The sequence below is a fragment of the Gallus gallus genome, chromosome 19 (genome assembly GCF_016699485.2).
Source record: "Gallus gallus isolate bGalGal1 chromosome 19, bGalGal1.mat.broiler.GRCg7b, whole genome shotgun sequence".
In the NCBI taxonomy this organism is placed as follows: Eukaryota; Metazoa; Chordata; class Aves; order Galliformes; family Phasianidae; genus Gallus; species Gallus gallus.
Genome location: NC_052550.1, coordinates 6,820,066 through 6,835,848, shown reverse-complemented (window position 1 = coordinate 6,835,848; position 15,783 = coordinate 6,820,066). Strand labels below are relative to the sequence as shown.

The 15,783-nt window shown below is 53.4% G+C and overlaps 3 protein-coding genes across 10 annotated transcripts in view; 1 reads left to right on the top strand and 2 right to left on the bottom strand.

The window, feature by feature from the left end:
• SPECC1 (sperm antigen with calponin homology and coiled-coil domains 1) overlaps positions 1–4,215 on the bottom strand; it is an 83,444-nt gene extending 79,229 nt beyond the window's left edge. For all 4 annotated transcript variants that reach the window (XR_006931834.1, XM_046902630.1, XM_015295829.4 and 1 more), the window contains exon 1: positions 4,115–4,215. The gene's annotated coding sequence lies outside the window, so the exon portion shown is untranslated. The remainder of the gene's footprint in view (positions 1–4,114) is intronic.
• Positions 4,216–4,270: 55 nt separating this feature from the next.
• Positions 4,271–8,334, top strand: TIMM22 (translocase of inner mitochondrial membrane 22). Its single transcript, XM_415839.7, has 4 exons — positions 4,271–4,709; positions 5,025–5,221; positions 6,214–6,286; positions 7,391–8,334. The coding sequence occupies exons 1-4, from the start codon at positions 4,289–4,291 to the stop codon at positions 7,465–7,467; spliced, it is 768 nt and encodes a 255-aa protein (XP_415839.6). The 5' UTR covers positions 4,271–4,288; the 3' UTR covers positions 7,468–8,334.
• Positions 8,335–9,177: 843 nt separating this feature from the next.
• Positions 9,178–15,783, bottom strand: part of ABR (ABR activator of RhoGEF and GTPase) — a 30,525-nt gene continuing 23,919 nt past the window's right edge. For all 5 annotated transcript variants that reach the window (XM_015295831.4, XM_004946646.5, XM_015295832.4 and 2 more), the window contains 7 exons: positions 13,684–13,743; positions 13,457–13,566; positions 13,209–13,348; positions 12,528–12,662; positions 12,316–12,421; positions 11,184–11,331; positions 9,178–11,050 (listed from right to left, as the gene is read on the bottom strand). In XM_015295831.4, coding sequence (XP_015151317.4) covers positions 10,961–11,050; positions 11,184–11,331; positions 12,316–12,421; positions 12,528–12,662; positions 13,209–13,348; positions 13,457–13,566; positions 13,684–13,743 — 789 coding nt within the window. In that variant the 3' untranslated portion in view covers positions 9,178–10,960. The remainder of the gene's footprint in view (positions 11,051–11,183; positions 11,332–12,315; positions 12,422–12,527; positions 12,663–13,208; positions 13,349–13,456; positions 13,567–13,683; positions 13,744–15,783) is intronic.

The window sequence follows — 15,783 nt, the reverse complement described above, 5'->3', positions numbered from 1 at the left end:
ACTCAAAGGCAGCTCTCCCATAATCACGTCTATTAGGGATCAAGAAGCTTTATTAAGAAAAAGCAGAAAAAGCCTGAAACCAGAGACTCAGGTCTGGTAATGGGGTAAGTGGACAAGGAGCGTACAGAGAGAGACCTGCTCTTAGCACCACCTGGCTGCACACAAAGCACTCATTCCATTCAAACCGGAGGCAGCACTGAAGCTGGCAGAATAGGCTATTTTTAGTCACTTAAAAATTTGCTCCACTGCCACATTTCAGCAGCAATAGCTCTATGCACCCCTCCAGAAGTGCAGTAGGGGACTGTGACTCACACCCACACCAGGGTTGGGCTGTGAGACGTACCACTGCTCATGGCGCTCAGAGGGCCTTCCTTCCTGCAGGGGACATCGGTGGCACTGCAGGCCACAGCAGTGCAACATCACCCAACAGTGGCTGGGCAGCCCCAGTGTCACACTGCTATCTGTACACAGGGGGAAACATGGATGCAGGTACATAAGAAGCGCGCTTTGATGAAGAAGAACTACGTTGGGAGAACTAAAGATATAGATGTCAAACAATGTATTTCTCGAGGTTTGAATCTGTAGTCTTGCAGACTGGTGAAACGCAACAAAGAATCTGCAGGACCAGATCTGCAGTCACCGAGCCACTTCAGGCTGGCTAAGCCAGGTAACAATTATCACATTGAGATTCCCTTTGTCTTTCTGCTGCATATTTCCATGACAACTTTCCCCAGTATCAACTTCTTCACACTGGAAAGGTCTCTCAAATGAGAGTTTGGGCTCCTATAGCAACGGCTGAAATCCCTGGGAGATGATGATGTCTGAAACTTTACACAGATCTTTTTTTAGCCCATGAGTTACAACAAGTGCATTTTACATTTCTTAGATCAAAGCAAAAGTATGCCTAGTACTGGAGAAACTGGGAAGAAGGAAACCAGTAGCTCACTGAAGTGGGACAAAACTGAAGGAACTATGGTCAAAAAGGATGTGCACTTTGAGATATAAAATACTAAAGAGAAGAAAGAGGATCAAACAGCTCGAAAACCACATCCTGCTCCTTCTCCCTGAGCTACAAAGCAAAGCCACAAGGAAAAGGCCTGCTGATCCTAAAAGGAGATCTTTTAAATCTGTGTCTGTACCACTGCAGTCTATGTGACATTGACCCGAAGAAAAACCAGCAAGTCAGGCTGCCTTTGCAGTTTTAACTCCCATATACCTGCCATCTCCTCACAGCGTGACCTGTTATTAATACCTCAGCTGTTTGCCACCATAGTGACAGTATTCTCCAGCATAGAAAGCCTTTTTTTTTTTTAATCTTAGAAGAAAAAAATAACTGCACTCTCAAACATAAAATTGGTTAAATTCATAAGCCAAGGGAAGCATAGAAGTTAAAGCAACTAAATCCATTGGATTTAGGCATATTTCACAATGCAATTTACTGCTATACCATCCTTTCAAAGCCAAAAACTTAAAATCTCATAGGTAAGAAATCACTGTATTCAGAACCTGGATGAGAGGTAGGAAAGCTGCAGCCTCGGTTCATAGATGTGAATACTACAGAGTGGAAATGTTAGGTGGTACTGCTGGAATGGAGCCCAGCACCAGCACAGCCCTCTGTAGTCATGGGGAACCTATGTGCTCCAGGAGAGGCAAAGGCTGCAGAGCAACCAGCTACCAGCAACACAAACCTGCTGTGCTTCCTTCTGCTCGTGGTACAATGGAAAGGTTTCCCTACTTTTGTGAGAAGATCAGTGAACCTCTATCCCTCTCAGTCCCCTGGGCTGCTGTGTTTCTGGGAAGGGAAAAGGGGGCAGGCAGGTAGGTGTAAGAGGGAAAAAGAATGGATTAAATCTCACTACTTTCAGCTTCCATCTTCAGCCATGCTTCAGAAAGGACTCAGGAACTGACAATGTGTTACAAAATAAAGTTGAGCTATGAAAACCTTTGGATTTTGTTTTCAAACAGCAGTGCCAAAAATGACAGCTGAAGCCTATTCAAAATCTTGGAGGGACACGCAAAACCAGGATTTCAAGCAAAACCATTACTTCCAAGGTTCGAATAATCTGCCCTTCAGAACCCTGTCTGGAGAACACTGCAATGTGGGATAACAACTGAGTCACTGCGCAGGCCAAGTGAAATACAATCATTTAATATTCCCGCATGCTGCCTAAGTGCTGAGCACAGTGGTCCCTCTCAGGCCTGAGCAAAGCCACCATCATCTGCACCTGATCCTGTCATCACACAGGGAGGAGACGCACAAAATGAAGAGGTTTCACCTGAGACCAGGAAGAAACAACTTAAAATTTCACGTGAACAACTTAGAGATGTCTCAGAATCCTTCTCCAAGCCTAAATGTTCCATCTGACTTCCCTCATGTGACCATTTGGATAATCTCATCAGGACTTTTCAAGCACATATATTTGTTCATAGGTGGAACAGAGAACAGCATGAAGTGGAAAAAATACCTAAAGGAGAAATAGATATATTTAATTCTATATACAGATCCATAAATAAATATAATTGTTTCATATAAACATAGGTGAAAATACTTGTGAAACAGTTATATTTACAAGTAAACAAACTCATTATTTTGGGTTTGGAAACACAGAAAAGAAATTAAAAGCAGTATTCTAGCTTCACATGTAAACTCACAGCAACAAATGCCAGCTCCAATGTATCTTTCTTCCCTTTATGCCTTTGGAAAATAGGCTTTGCAGTGTGACTTCAAGATCAGCCCAACTAGGTTAGTGTGGATCAAAGAGAAGATTGAGATCTACACTTCAGAGCTCCTTAGGGAGTTCAACCTGCCACCAACCTCCTCTCCTGTATAAGGATCCCATTGCAGCAGACATTTACAGCACGCTTTGCAACAGTTTCTGACCTTAAAATACAAAAAGCCTTAAAGAATAAAAGAATACCGAGGGAAGAGCTCTGGGCAGGTCTGGTGGTCCAGCCAGCAGAGGGCAGTGGAATTCAATAGGAAAAGAGGAAAGTTGTTGAAAATAACTTCTTCACTTAATTTAAGAGGCACAACCATCCATCCAGGTTGTTATTTGAACCTACATAACCAGCACAAACACGATCCAGGGCAAGAGGTTTAAAAAATGAAAGGAAAACAAAACGAAAGAATTATTTTGGATCCTTTGGATTCCTAAGCAGTCGCCTTTCAGAGCATTGCATGGCAGCAGGAAGATTTCATATTTAACTCATTGCTTAAAAATAATTAACAAATCTTTTACACCATTTTCAATTGTTGAAGCACACCGATCTGAAGCATCCTGCTGAAACCATCGCAGCTATTTCTGTACGGGCAGCTTTTAAAGTTAAACCAAGACAATACTGAAGTCAACAAGGCTATTTTTTCCAAGCAGATCCACCTGCAGCGTGCTGGGATGAGCAGAGCACTGCTTCTGCTCCTCAGAACAGGAACACAAGCAAAGTGAGATGAAACACACAGCATGTGGGTGAAGGCTTTTAACCTTGGCAACAACTCGTTCACTGAGGAGGGCACAGAAGAAGGGTTTCCCACTCCGTTACCAAACAGAGTAAGCACGGAAGGACTGAGGTTTCTCTATGATTCGCCGTGAGCTCAGTTTGCATTCTGTGACAGAAAGACAGACTTTCGTTTGCTCTCTAAGCACCTTTGAAGTAAAACTACCTCTCCGTACCTCCCCGCACCAGGGGCTGCTCGCATGGGCCGCAGGAGACCCCCAGCACCGCGCTGCCGCAGCGCCCAGCGCCTCACACCTTCAGCCGCTCACCTCACGAGAGCTCTGAGAGCCACGGGCTGAAACCCCGCCGCCTCGGGGGACACCGGCAGGGCTCGGCCCCAGGCTGTGCTCCCGGCCCGGGGCTGTGCAGGAACACCACCGCAGGACCCGCAGCTCCCGGCCCGAGGGCGAGGCTGACCTGTTGCCCCCGCACGCAGAAGTCACTCAGACGGAGCGGCGGGCGGGAACGGCGCGACGACGCCTCAGAGCTTCCCGCCGCCCCGCGCACCTGAGGTAGAGCGGAGGCGCCCGGCCCCGCACTGCGGCTCCTCAGCCCTCCCCCAGCCCGCGGCTGCCCCCAGCCCACTCCCAGCCCTATCCGTCCCACCCGGAGCCGCGCTCACCTGCTACCGCCGCCTCCGCCGCCTCCTCCTCCGCTGCCGCCCTCGAGGATGCTCGGGCAGCCGGAGCGCTCACCTCAGCTGCACCGGCCCCAACGGCCGCCAGGGGGCTGCGGCACGCCGGGTAACGGAGCTCCCCGCCCTCAGCGCAGCCAATCAGGTGTCTCGCCGCGGAGCATGCCGGGAGCTGTAGTTTCCCGCTCTGGCGAGGCCGCGGGGCACGCTGGGAGATGGAGTCGCGGCACCGCGCCGCACAACGGGCGTCTCCCTCAGCGAAACTACGACACCCATCGGCCCTCGCGCGCCGCTCCCTCCGCGCTACGGAAGCCGCGCTGCCGGCACCTGGAGCGGGTCGCGGCGCCGAGGACAACGATGGCGGCCGCACCGCCGCCATCCACGCCGGGCGGCTCGCAGCCGCCGCCACCGCTGCAGTACAGCGCTCTGCTGCAGCACCTGGTGGGCGAGCAGCGGCGGCCCCGAGTGTGGGACCCCAACACCTTCGGGGGCATTCCCAGCCCGCCCAAGAGCAAGGAGCAGAAGATGGTGGAGAGGGCCATGGAGAGCTGCGCCTTCAAAGCGGCGTTGGCCTGCGTGGGGGGTGCGGCGGGGCTGGGAGGGCCAGGGGGGTCCCACGGTACCGGGGCGGGTTGGGGCTGAGGGAGATGCTGAGGCCCCCTCAACTCTCAGGGCCCATTGCGGCCCATCGGCCTGGGGAGGGGTTTCCCTCCTTCTCCCTGCACTTGAAGGAAGAGTGCTCCATGCTGTGTGCCTGCAGTTAAGGGGGATCAGCGTCAGTGCCCATAGCACAGAGGGACAGCCCTCGTGCTGCCCATAGGAGCAGAGCAGCACTGACCCCGTGAGGAGACCGCTGCTCCAATCCAGGGGTCCATTTCACACCCATCGTCTTTCCCAGGGTTCGTTCTCGGAGGAGCGTTTGGGATCTTCACTGCCGGCATTGACACCAACGTGGGCTTCGACCCCAAGGACCCCTATCGCACCCCGACCGCCAAGGAGGTGCTGAAGGACATGGGGCAGCGCGGCATTTCCTACGCCAAGAACTTCGCCATCGTGGGCGCCATGTTCTCCTGCACCGAGTGTGTGGTGGAATCAGTGAGTAACGACCCTCAGACCTTACTGTGTGACATGTGACTGTGCACTCAGTGGTGGCCTTTCACGAGTCCAAGCCCCCTCGCACTGTGGTGAGGGGTCGGCTCGTTTCCTTTTGCTTCTGAATCATTTAAGCTTTTCAGTTCTGAAGGCTTTCAGAACTGCTCTCTGATGGAACAAGCAGAGCTGTGTGCAATAGTGAAGACCTTTCCCGTCCGAGTCCTGGATTTTGGCATTGCTTTTTGAAACCTTAGCTCCAAACAACTTGTTGTTGCGTTAAAACATCAAACTGGGAGTTGCAGCATGGCCATCTGGGCCTCTAAGAATTGCATGTGCAGGAAGGGATCCTTTGATGAAAGTGCTGAAGTAGTAGGCCCTTGCCTAATTCTTGCCCCTACAGCAAGAAATGACCTCGTGTAAAGCTATCATCCGTTTTCTTAAATAGGAAGATGAGCCTGTTATGAATGTCAGTACTGTCTTTTAATTGAAAGGCACAATTCGTTCTTAACTCATGTAAAAGAAAAGTGTGTCTGTTTGCACAATTAAGCAGAACAAACAGATGTTGCACTGGTGAAAAACTAGCGTGCTCACACTATTTCCATAGCTAATGTTTGCCTGCAGGCTGCTGATGCTTTCCCTGTGCTGAGCAGCAGGCTGCATGGCCAGGCTGTGCTCACAGTGCCTTTAAAATCTGCGTGCTGGTGCTGGTGCGCAGTGCTGCCTTCTGGGGGCTGTATGGGCTCACCTGAGAGTCTGCTATAGCACTGCATTGCACCATGCGGATGTGTCTTACCTCTCCTGCTGACCTGCTCCTTCCCCTCCTCCTGGCCACGCAAAACCTTTTACAGTGCAGGGGGGCCATCTGCTGAGAGCAGAGGGAAAAACATCCTCATCTGAAACAGGGCTGGAAGGTCGCTTCATCTCCCTTGGTGTCAGTACGGATGTCGAGTTGTTATTCCATATTTACTTCTTGTCTCTGTTGTTTAATTCCACAGTACCGTGGAAAGTCAGACTGGAGGAACAGTGTTATTAGTGGCTGCATCACAGGAGGAGCAATCGGCTTCAGAGGTTGGTGATGCCTGCTAGCAATACTGTGATAAGACAGCAATTTGGTATGGTAACAAGCAGCATTTTTAAGGCAACACACGTTGCAAATCTCTTTGTATGGGGTTATGTTGATGTCAGCATGAGAATGTGCTTGAAGTTGGCAGAGCTGCCATCTCTGTCGCTTTCCTGTCATCTTGAAAGATATGTGTGGGTAGGGAAGGCTGGTTGTACAGGACAGGGAGATCGGAGAAAAATGAACAGAAGTGACTTGAAAGCAAATCAGGAAATGGTGCTAGCTGTCCACATGCTTCTGGGGTGTCAGGGAGAGGGAGCCAAAAATATGTTCTGAGCAACTCGCTGAAGTTACAGCTCTTGTGTTAATAGAGCTCTACTTATATATATTGTTTCACTGGCAGGAACTCTGTTAACTTGCACAGCTTGTACAATGCTTCGCTCCTGTCTCAAATCAAACAGGCAACTCTATTTAGCTGTACAAGAGCAGGAGCACTGAGGTTTTAGTCCAGCAGAACCTAGTGGGGACTTCTTGGGAAGCTTTGACTGTTAACATCTGGAGAAGAGCTCCAGGCAGGAAGAGAGCTGTGCTGCTGCTCAGCAGAAATATCAAGCTTCACTTACTTGTATTTAAGAAAACAAAATCAAACAGACAAGAACAGTTTACAGAGCATAGAAGAAATGAAAGTGCTCTCAAAAGAGCTTCTAATTGAGCTTGTTAAGTTGCGTCTGTCCTGGACCTAATCCTCTTAGAGCATTCAAAGTAGCAGCTGCTTTTGCTGTCCATCCTTGTCCATCAGTAAAGTCACTTGCTTTGGGTCAGAGCATCCTGAAATCAGCAGTGGCCACTGCTGTTTTCTCTCCTAGCCTGCGTAGGGAGACTTAGCAATACGGCACACAGTCACTGTGTTATGCTGGTCCAGATGTGGGAGCTGAAGTCCCATCTGTGCCAGGTTACCCCCTTCCCTTGGGCAGTGGCAGCATTCCCTGGTGGAGGACCGCCAGGTTCCTGCAAGTGTCAGCTTTTCAAGCCAGTGCAACGTAGGCTAATTGCTGTGAGGAATGTTTTTTCCCCTGTTTTGTCTCATTCTTTCCCACCCTTTTGCATTGCAGCTGGTATGAAGGCAGGGGTGATCGGCTGTGGTGGATTTGCTGCTTTTTCTGCAGCAATTGATTACTATCTGCGGTAACAGCGGGATCCCTTGGGAGCAAGTTTTCCTTGCATTCCAGTGCTGCTGCTCAGAGCCTGCATCACGGCAGAAGAACCATCAGGCTTACCTTTCCACTGCCTTGGAGTCCTGATCAGTGCAAGCTGGATGATGCTGGCTGCTTTTCCTGAATGACTAACAATAATCTGGCTGTGAGCCTTGGCATGCTGCTTCAGGCAGGCCTGCAGGAATGTACAAGGATGAAGCCAGGCGCAGTGAGCAGTATCACCAGTACAGATCAGCTGACTGTCAGTTTCCAGGAAACAAGCCTGGACTCTGAGCTTTCTGGATCCTTTGGGTCTGATTTTGATTAAGTCTGTTGCTAGCATCAAAAGAGGCAGGAGGACGATCTTCATAAAGAAATACAGTGGTTTGTGTTACTGTGTGCTTGAATATGCTGCAAGTGTTTAGCAGTTACTGGTTTGCAGCTTGCTGCTCTGTTGGGGAGAGGTAAGATCCTGTGGAGAAATAGTTTGTTCCAGGCTTTTCTTAAAATACCAACTGAAGACAAACCACCATCTGTACAACTTGTCTTATTTCAAGTACAGAACGAGTGCCAGGTTTCTTTACCATTTCTTAAAGGGGAAAGCAAAAAGGAATCCTGTGCCTTAGAACCATGTGGTTCCTGGCAGATGAACAGAACAGTTTAAGGGTAAAAAAGAGGTTGTTGCAGATGTATAATTCTCTGTAGCCACTTGGCTCGCCTGATTTAACCTCGCCCTGGGAATACAAGCAGTTTTGCTACTGCTTTATACTGCCACAGGCTCACACCCTCAGTTCCAGCAGTTTGATGGCTGGACTTTAAAGCAGAGTTGTGAGAATAAAGACAGATAACCAGGCGTTCACTTAGCACGCTGTCTGCTTCCCATCCTTTTCCTACACCACCTCTGAGGTCCCCAGCGTTGAACTGGAGAAAGTGAAACGTCACTTCTGCAGAACACTGGTACTGAAGTCGGAGCACCTGCTCATGAGCTTGGCTGGCTGCTCCCTTTTGGATTTGCATTCTTATTAGCTGTCTTGTTTTTCTAACCAAATTCTGTTTTCAGACCTCAGGGGATCATTTTTATATTCAAAATAGTTTAGACTCTATTTTAACCACCTTTGAGCCACTGTGCAAGGGCAAACATCCACCCTTACAATGAGACAGCAGGATTTAAAGTGCAGTGTGAACATTTAATGGGGAGTTTTCCCACCTGCTTCCCCTCTGCATTCAGGGTTTGACATCCCAGAACAGCACAGCATTTGCTCACCTGGAAGAGCAACACCAGCTGGGTGTTTAGTGAGAAAGTGGTCACTTTGGAGGCGTGCTGTCTCCCATGCCTCCATGGAAAGACGTGGGGAGACAGCTCCATGTGATCTATCAGCTGAGGTTTCCTGATCGCCTGATCTCCCTCGCTGTGCCTGTTCAGTATCCTCAGGCCAGAAGCTGTGCAAGTCAGCTGAATTTGAAGCTTGAGTAATTCTGGGCTGATTAAACAAGCTGGCTCCAGACAGTCCAGGTTTTTTCCTCCAGAACGTACTGAAATGCAAGGATGTAGCCCAAACCGTATGATGTCTCTTAAAAGATTGCCTGGCACAATGCCCACGCTTATACCACTGGCTTGAAACACAACTAGCTAGATTTCCATGGCTGAGAGAGGAGCAGTTGTGAAGCAAGGGGATCAGCTCGTGCAAACAGCAACACCACAGGGCTCCTTTTGTGCAAATGTTGGGGCTTTGCATTTTTATTAACAGGTTGTTGGTTTTTTTTCCTCTTCACATGGTTTACAGCCATTTAAAGTTTATAATCTACAGAAATTGAAACAGAACACAAACAAAAATATATCCTTAACAACTTCTGAAAGTCAAATATTAATTAACAGTTCTATTCTACCTGTAGCTGCAAAAGTTCACCCCCCTGCCTTCCCCTTCCGTGGGGACAAACAAAGCCCATCACGGGGACGGCCGCCGCCTGCTGTGCCAGGGCTGTGCGGAGCGGTCCCCGGCCACCATCACGCAGGGGGGATTTGGCTGTACAGAGCCTCCATCTGGAATGACACTATGGTGGACAGAGACTTGGACACATGTAACAAATCAGACACGCGCAGGGATCCGTTGTGCAGTCAGATCTAACGCTCGGCCTCCCTCCTGGGTCCAGGGCCAAGACAGACGCCTGGTTATTTTCTGCTATGCTGTTTCCCTTCTGTTTAGCTGGTAGTCAAGAGGAGCAGGGGCTGGAGTGTGAGCCCTTTAGAGGGAGACCAAAAGACCTCCCCCTCCTGTAGTTGCTTTGCTGGTGGGGGGCCGGCAGGTGCTGCCTTCCCCAGGGAGGTGGGCTTGGGACATACCTGGAGCATTGGTTGGGCTCTACCTGGAACAGTGTGATAGTCAGGTGGGTAAAGGCAAGGCTGGTAGTGGGGACACGCTTGGTCACCTCTCATCCATCTCCTTTGGCACAGGAGTGCATGGGGCCACCGCAGACGAGGAGGGGGCTTTCCCCATGATAACACAGAGTGGGCTCACAGAGCCGGGGCTTTGTGTCCCAGCAGGCACCAGCACCCACCTGTAAGGGCAGGGACACGGCCATTGACCAAACTGCTTTGTGAGAAGCACTGTTGCCTCCGGGAGCGAGAGCCAACAGAGCCCACGAGGGCTTTCCTCCTCCTGTCCCTGGGCCACGGAGGGAAACAAAACCTCCTCTTCCTTGTTGGGGCCTCGGCCAGCTTCGTTGTGGGACACAGAGAGAGCTGCAGTGCATTGCAGCCCAGGGGTTGGTAACCCAGTGGCAGTGCTTGGCTGGAAGGGGCACGTGCAGAGCTAAGGCAGGGATACAGAAATGGCAGGGAAATACTCTTGCTTGGCAAGAACAAGGCCTAGACCCTAGGCCCTGTGCGGGGGAAACTGTGAGACCTGCAGAACACCAAGGGAGGTAACCGCCACGCTGCACCCCTGCAGGCGGAGCGTGGGGAGCAAGAAGACTGGCCTGAAGCACCCAGCAGGGACGTGGTGAGGAAGCAGCAGCACCCTGCTCTGTGCTCTCATGGATGCAGAGCCGGATCCGGGTGTGGGGTCCAACGGCGCAGGCAGTGAGGCAGAGCGGAGCCGGAGCCAAGCAGCAGCCGGGCACTGGTGGGTGCTGCAGGCTTTGAGCAGGGCGAGATGAGGGCTGCTGGGCAGGAGTCAGCGGGTGGGAAAGAGTCCAGGAGAAAGTAAGCCAAAGGAGGAGCCTGTGTCCACAGCCCTTGTCAGTCACTACCTCATCCGTTGAACAAATATACATAAAAACAACTCTTGAACACAAGAAGGGACATAAGACACGACTACTTTACAGAGCGGCACGGCGCTGGGGCGGCACCAGGCCATCAGTACACGATTGTACAGGAGCTGCAGGCAGCACATCCCGGGTCCAGGCTGATGTCCCTGGGGGCAGCGATCCGGTCCATGGCCCTGGCAGGGAGCTGGGAGTGTTTGCAGCCGGTGCCTCCTCCCTGCAGGGCTACACGTCCGTGGAGAAGTAAAGTGTGTTGCGTTTCAGCTCCGTGAAGGAGATGGGAGGATGCTGCAGGTAGTAGAGAAGGACCTGGACCTACAGTGGGCAAAGAGGGGGTGTTAAGCCAAAAAGGAGAGTGCTGCCAGCATGCCCTGTTGCAGCAATCCCCAGTGAGGACGGACAGGGGAAGCCCTCCAGGACCCCCCTGCACTGCCAACCCGGCTCTCACCTGGGCCATCACATCGTGGGACCAGATGTCGGATGCCAGGGTGAGGTGTCCTTTGCTCTCCCCTTCTGAAGGTCTCAGCAGTGTTGGCCCGAAGACTGTGGCCAGATTGTGGAGGGACATTTTGTTGATGGGCTCCTTTTCCGCTACCCTGTAGGGTGGGGAGAGAACACAAGCGTGAGACCCCAAAGCTTCACCCCCAGAGCAGCACAGCCATGGGGCAACGTGGGGGAACAAACACCAAGCCTCCCTCCCACTCTGCAGCCCCAGCATTGGCCGTTCAGACCCAGGGGCAGGGCAGAGAGCTCAGCCCCCTTCACGGCCTCTGCAGGAGCCGCCAGGCCTGGCTGAGAGCCCCAAGTGTGATGTGGCAGCGGCGTAGCTCTGGCCTGCTTCTGATCTACAGAGCCTCCGCCCTGCCCCAGCCCCTGCAGGGCATGGGGGCTGCACACCGGCCCCTGGCCCCAGCTAACCCCTGCCGGGGGACTGCACTGCCATGTCAGCAGGTGGCCACACTCCTTGGCTGAGCCCCGGCCAGGAAAGCAGATGTAGGAACTGCCCGTGCCCAATTCTCAGGATGGAAATGGATTTTCCTTCCCCACCCCCAGCAGCAATCACTTTTTCTGTTTGCTTTTAGCCAAACCAGAGGAAAAACAGTTCCCGATGTGAGTAACACGAGCTGCCAGTCCCATTCCCAAGCTCACAGCACACTGTGTCCAGGCCCTGCTGACAGCCCTGTGTCCACCCAAGAGCCCCAGTGCTGCCCTTCCCCAGTCTCAGATGGGCTCTCCCTGCCCCAGATGGAGCCGGCACAGGAGCTCCAGCCTCTGCCATGCTGGGGTGCAACTACAGCAGCACAAGGTGCTGCATGCAGCTTCAGGATGGCTCTGCAGAGCTGAACACCCCTGCAGACATGTTATGGGGATTAGCACAATGTGCTTTGCTCCTGGACTGGTGGGAAGGGATGCAGTGCTGTTTTTTAAGAGGGCACTGCATGGTCCCAAATTGATTCCCTGCCCTCTGCTGAGGCCACAGAGAGCTCATCCCAGCAGCTGCGCGCAGGCTGAGGCAGCCAAGAGCTGCCTCATGCCAAAGGCTGTGCTGCCCTCCCTGCCCCGCACCGCCAAGCTGTTACCTTTTCAAGTGCTCCAGCAGGAAGAGGAAAGTGATGAGGTTGGGGTCGGGCAGTGAGCGGAGAAGGTGCATCATGCAGTTCTCCTTGGCAGCAGGATCCGAGAGGGCTGGGGGCAAGGAGAGAGAGCTCAGGATGGGGCATCCAGCCTTGCACGAGCAGGATGGTGGGGAGGAGCAGCACGGCCAGACACCTTCTCATCCCCAAGGCCTTACCGATGCCCTCCATAAAGGCAGGGTACAGTCTGTCAGTGAGGAGGGGCTCAGGCAGCTCCCGGAAATACAGCTTGAGCGTGCCGGCGATGGCGTTGATGTCCATGTCACTCAGCATCACCAGGATGTCCTTGTTATCTGGCCAGAGAGCAGAGCCACGTGTGGCGCTTCCTGTTTGCCAACACCGGTATCTCCCCAATGCCCAAGGAGAGGGCAGCACAGCTGGGTGCCCATCCCCATGGCACCCCGAGAGACAGCGTGGGTCCCTATGGATGTGACCACCCCATGGAGGGGATGTGCACCAGCGTGAGCATTAATCCAACTGCTGACCCTCCTGCTGCTGTTGGGAGTGGATTGTTTGGCCATGCCGGGGCTGGGCACAGCTGAGCGGTCCACGCCTGCTGGGCAATGGAACGCGGAACAATTTGCAAATCCATCTGCAACCTTGTCCTGACTCAGTGTCTCCCTGGGAGCCGGCCAGGCATGGAGGCAGAGCACAACCATAACACAGACACCACCAAAAATAGGTCAGGGGCTGCAGGGCTCCCTTCTGGGGGCTCAGACCCCATGCACCCACCCACACGATTTGCACCTCATGCAATGCAACAGGCAGACCCCGAGCCTGCAGGACTGTGGGCTGGAAGGGTGCCTGATGGCTGGAGATGGACAGTGGCAGTCACTCACTCGCATCAAAGACAGCCTTCAATGCCTGGATGTCTGTGGCGACGCCAGAGATCCTGTAGATGCCGACCTCCTCAATGCCTCTCTTCTCCACCTCCTCGATGCACTGGCGCACAATGTAAGGCACCTTGGAGCGCTCACGCCTGGCTCAGAAAGCAGAGGTGTAAGCAGTAATTGCTGGACCCCACCAGCCCCACGTTCCCAGATCCCACAGGGACAGGGACAGCAGCCACCCGCAGCCCCGCACGCACTTTGTCACGACGCTGATTTTGACTCCAAAGACTCCGGTCTGCTTTTTGGACGGGGTCCTCTTCAGGCTCATGTCTCTGCTTGTGAACTTCATGGAGAACTCCACCTTGATCTACGGGAGATACCATCTCTGTGTCACATAGCCCCACAGCCCGGACCCCAGCTGGCAGCTCCCCTTGGGAAGGAACCAACAATCTCACCCCAAGGAAGGGGCTTTGGCCCTGCTTACCCCATTCATCTCAATCACGTCCATGTGCCAGTTCTTGGTCTGCACAGCCTGTGGGTCCAGCTGTGGGGAGAGACAGCACATGAGAGTCCTCGAGTTCCCACCTGCTGCCACCCCCCCCTAACCGCAGGTGGTGTTGGACACCAACGGGGACAATCCGGGGTCCCTTTGGGTTGGGTGCTGAACCCACGTGGGATCAGTCCCTCCCTGAGCCCCCGGCTGAACACACACCCCAGGGGCAAGAAATTTCCAAGAATCGGGACTATTTCTGGAGGCAGACTGATGGAACAGAACTAGGGCAGCATTTTCCATGCAGAAAAAAACAACATCTCCCAATAGCCAGGGCTATTTATAACCCCTGGGAATGACGGGCTCTGCTATTTCAGGCTTTCGGGCTATCAGAGGACTTGGTGATGCTTCCCTTGGGCTGCATCGAGGTTCTGGTATTCCCAAGGTCCCGACACGGGTGGCAGCAAGGTGGCACAGAGCCGTCCCCAATCCCCAGCGATGCAGGACTGGGGCAGAGCTGACAGCAGTGATTCTGGACCCAGGAGAGCATGGAGATCGGGGACCTCATCCCTGGAGACATGACAGCAGGGGTGAGGAACACTGCCACCAGCTCGCCTTGCCACAAGGATGGGGACTGGGATCAGGGGCATGGGGCTCTGTCGCAGCAGCCAGCTCTCACTCCAGTGGCCTTTTGGGGCTTTTTGGTCCCCAGCTGGTAGCATCGATCTGTCCCCATCGATCCCTGTAATGCACAGGGCAGGCAGCGGGGCAGCACCCAGCACTAATGTCCCCTCGGGGAAGGGGATGGGACGTGGACCTGGCGGGGGTCCCAGGGCCGCGTGTGTGCAGCTGCCAGGCGAGGCTCATGCCACACATGTGAGGTCACTCCTCAAGGACACAGGAGTTTCCTCTGGCAGCTGCTGGCTTGGGAGATGCTCGAGGCAAGCATCAAGATGTCCAGAGCTTCAGTCACTGAGCTGCCATTCCCCTGCCACAGCTTCTGGCTGCTCATGAAGCCAGTGCACATTGTGCTGGGGGGTGCTGGGGTACCTCACGTCCCCTCTTGCACACCAAGACACTAAGTTGCCCTGGCTCCCTGCTCAGACCCAGCACTGTGGCTGCTGGGAACAGTGAAGAGGAGGAGGAGAAGGAGGAGGAAGAGAAGGAAGGCTGCAGCTACCCTGGGCTCCCATGGGGCTCCACAGTAAGTTTGGACACAAGGGTCATGAGACTTCAGCTGGACCGTGGCCAGCCCTAGTCCTGCAGCTCCACATCCCTTATGTTCCCTCCACCACAATGCCACGGCATGCCTGCCACAGGCCCCTGCACAGCAGCACCACAGTTCTGGCCAGGGACCCTTGGACAGATGCAAGGGGCTTTCACCCCTTTCCCACATCTCCTGTATGACTACAGCACAGGGGCTGGCTTGTCACTGCAGTCATTCACTGCCCAGCCAGGTCAGGAGCCATGGGCCTCTGTACTCTGCAACACGAGATTAATTGAAAACAACACACGCATCTGCCCTGGCCCCATCCCGTGGGTCCCCCTGGCTCTGATGGCCCTGGCAGTGCACATCTGGAAGGGCTTTAGCAGGCTCTCAACAGAGCCATAATAAAAGCCAGGTTGGATGATGCTAGAGCTGCGGACCTTACCATGAGCATGCTGCATTCCTGCCTGCCACACCACAGCCCCCCCGCTTCCATCACTGCCCCACAATGGAAATGGCTCAGCTGGAGTCACTGAGCTGCCCTGCAGCTGGGGCTGGTCCCTGTGCACTGTGGGGCTGTGGGTTCAGGGCTGGCCCCAGCAGTCCCCAAGCCCTGCCCATGTCCCCATAGGGCACAGTGCCTTGGCCAGCCTTGTCCCTACATGTGGGAGGATGGATGTGAGCATCTGCCTATGCAGTGCTGGCAAACACCCAGCCTCAGCAACTGTCACCATCACCATCTCCTTCTCCTGCACTAAAGGGAGCTGCCTTACTCCAGCACGACCCAGTAATGTCCCCAAGCTGGCAGAGAGGATGGTGCAGGTGACACGCTGCAGTCCCAGATGCCAGGTGCTGTGCAGGAGCTTTGTGCTGAGCTGGATGCATGC

What these genes read in the sequence shown, in the direction of transcription:
- TIMM22 (XM_415839.7), top strand. Translation starts at nt 4,289, where the DNA reads ATGCCGGGAGCTGTAGTTTCCCGCTCTGGCGAGGCCGCGGGGCACGCT. An exon ending in CCGAGTGTGTGGTGGAATCA is followed by an intron (nt 5,222 to 6,213) that starts GTGAGTAACGAC and finishes TTAATTCCACAG; the next exon opens with TACCGTGGAAAGTCAGACTG. An exon ending in AGGAGCAATCGGCTTCAGAG is followed by an intron (nt 6,287 to 7,390) that starts GTTGGTGATGCC and finishes TTTGCATTGCAG; the next exon opens with CTGGTATGAAGGCAGGGGTG.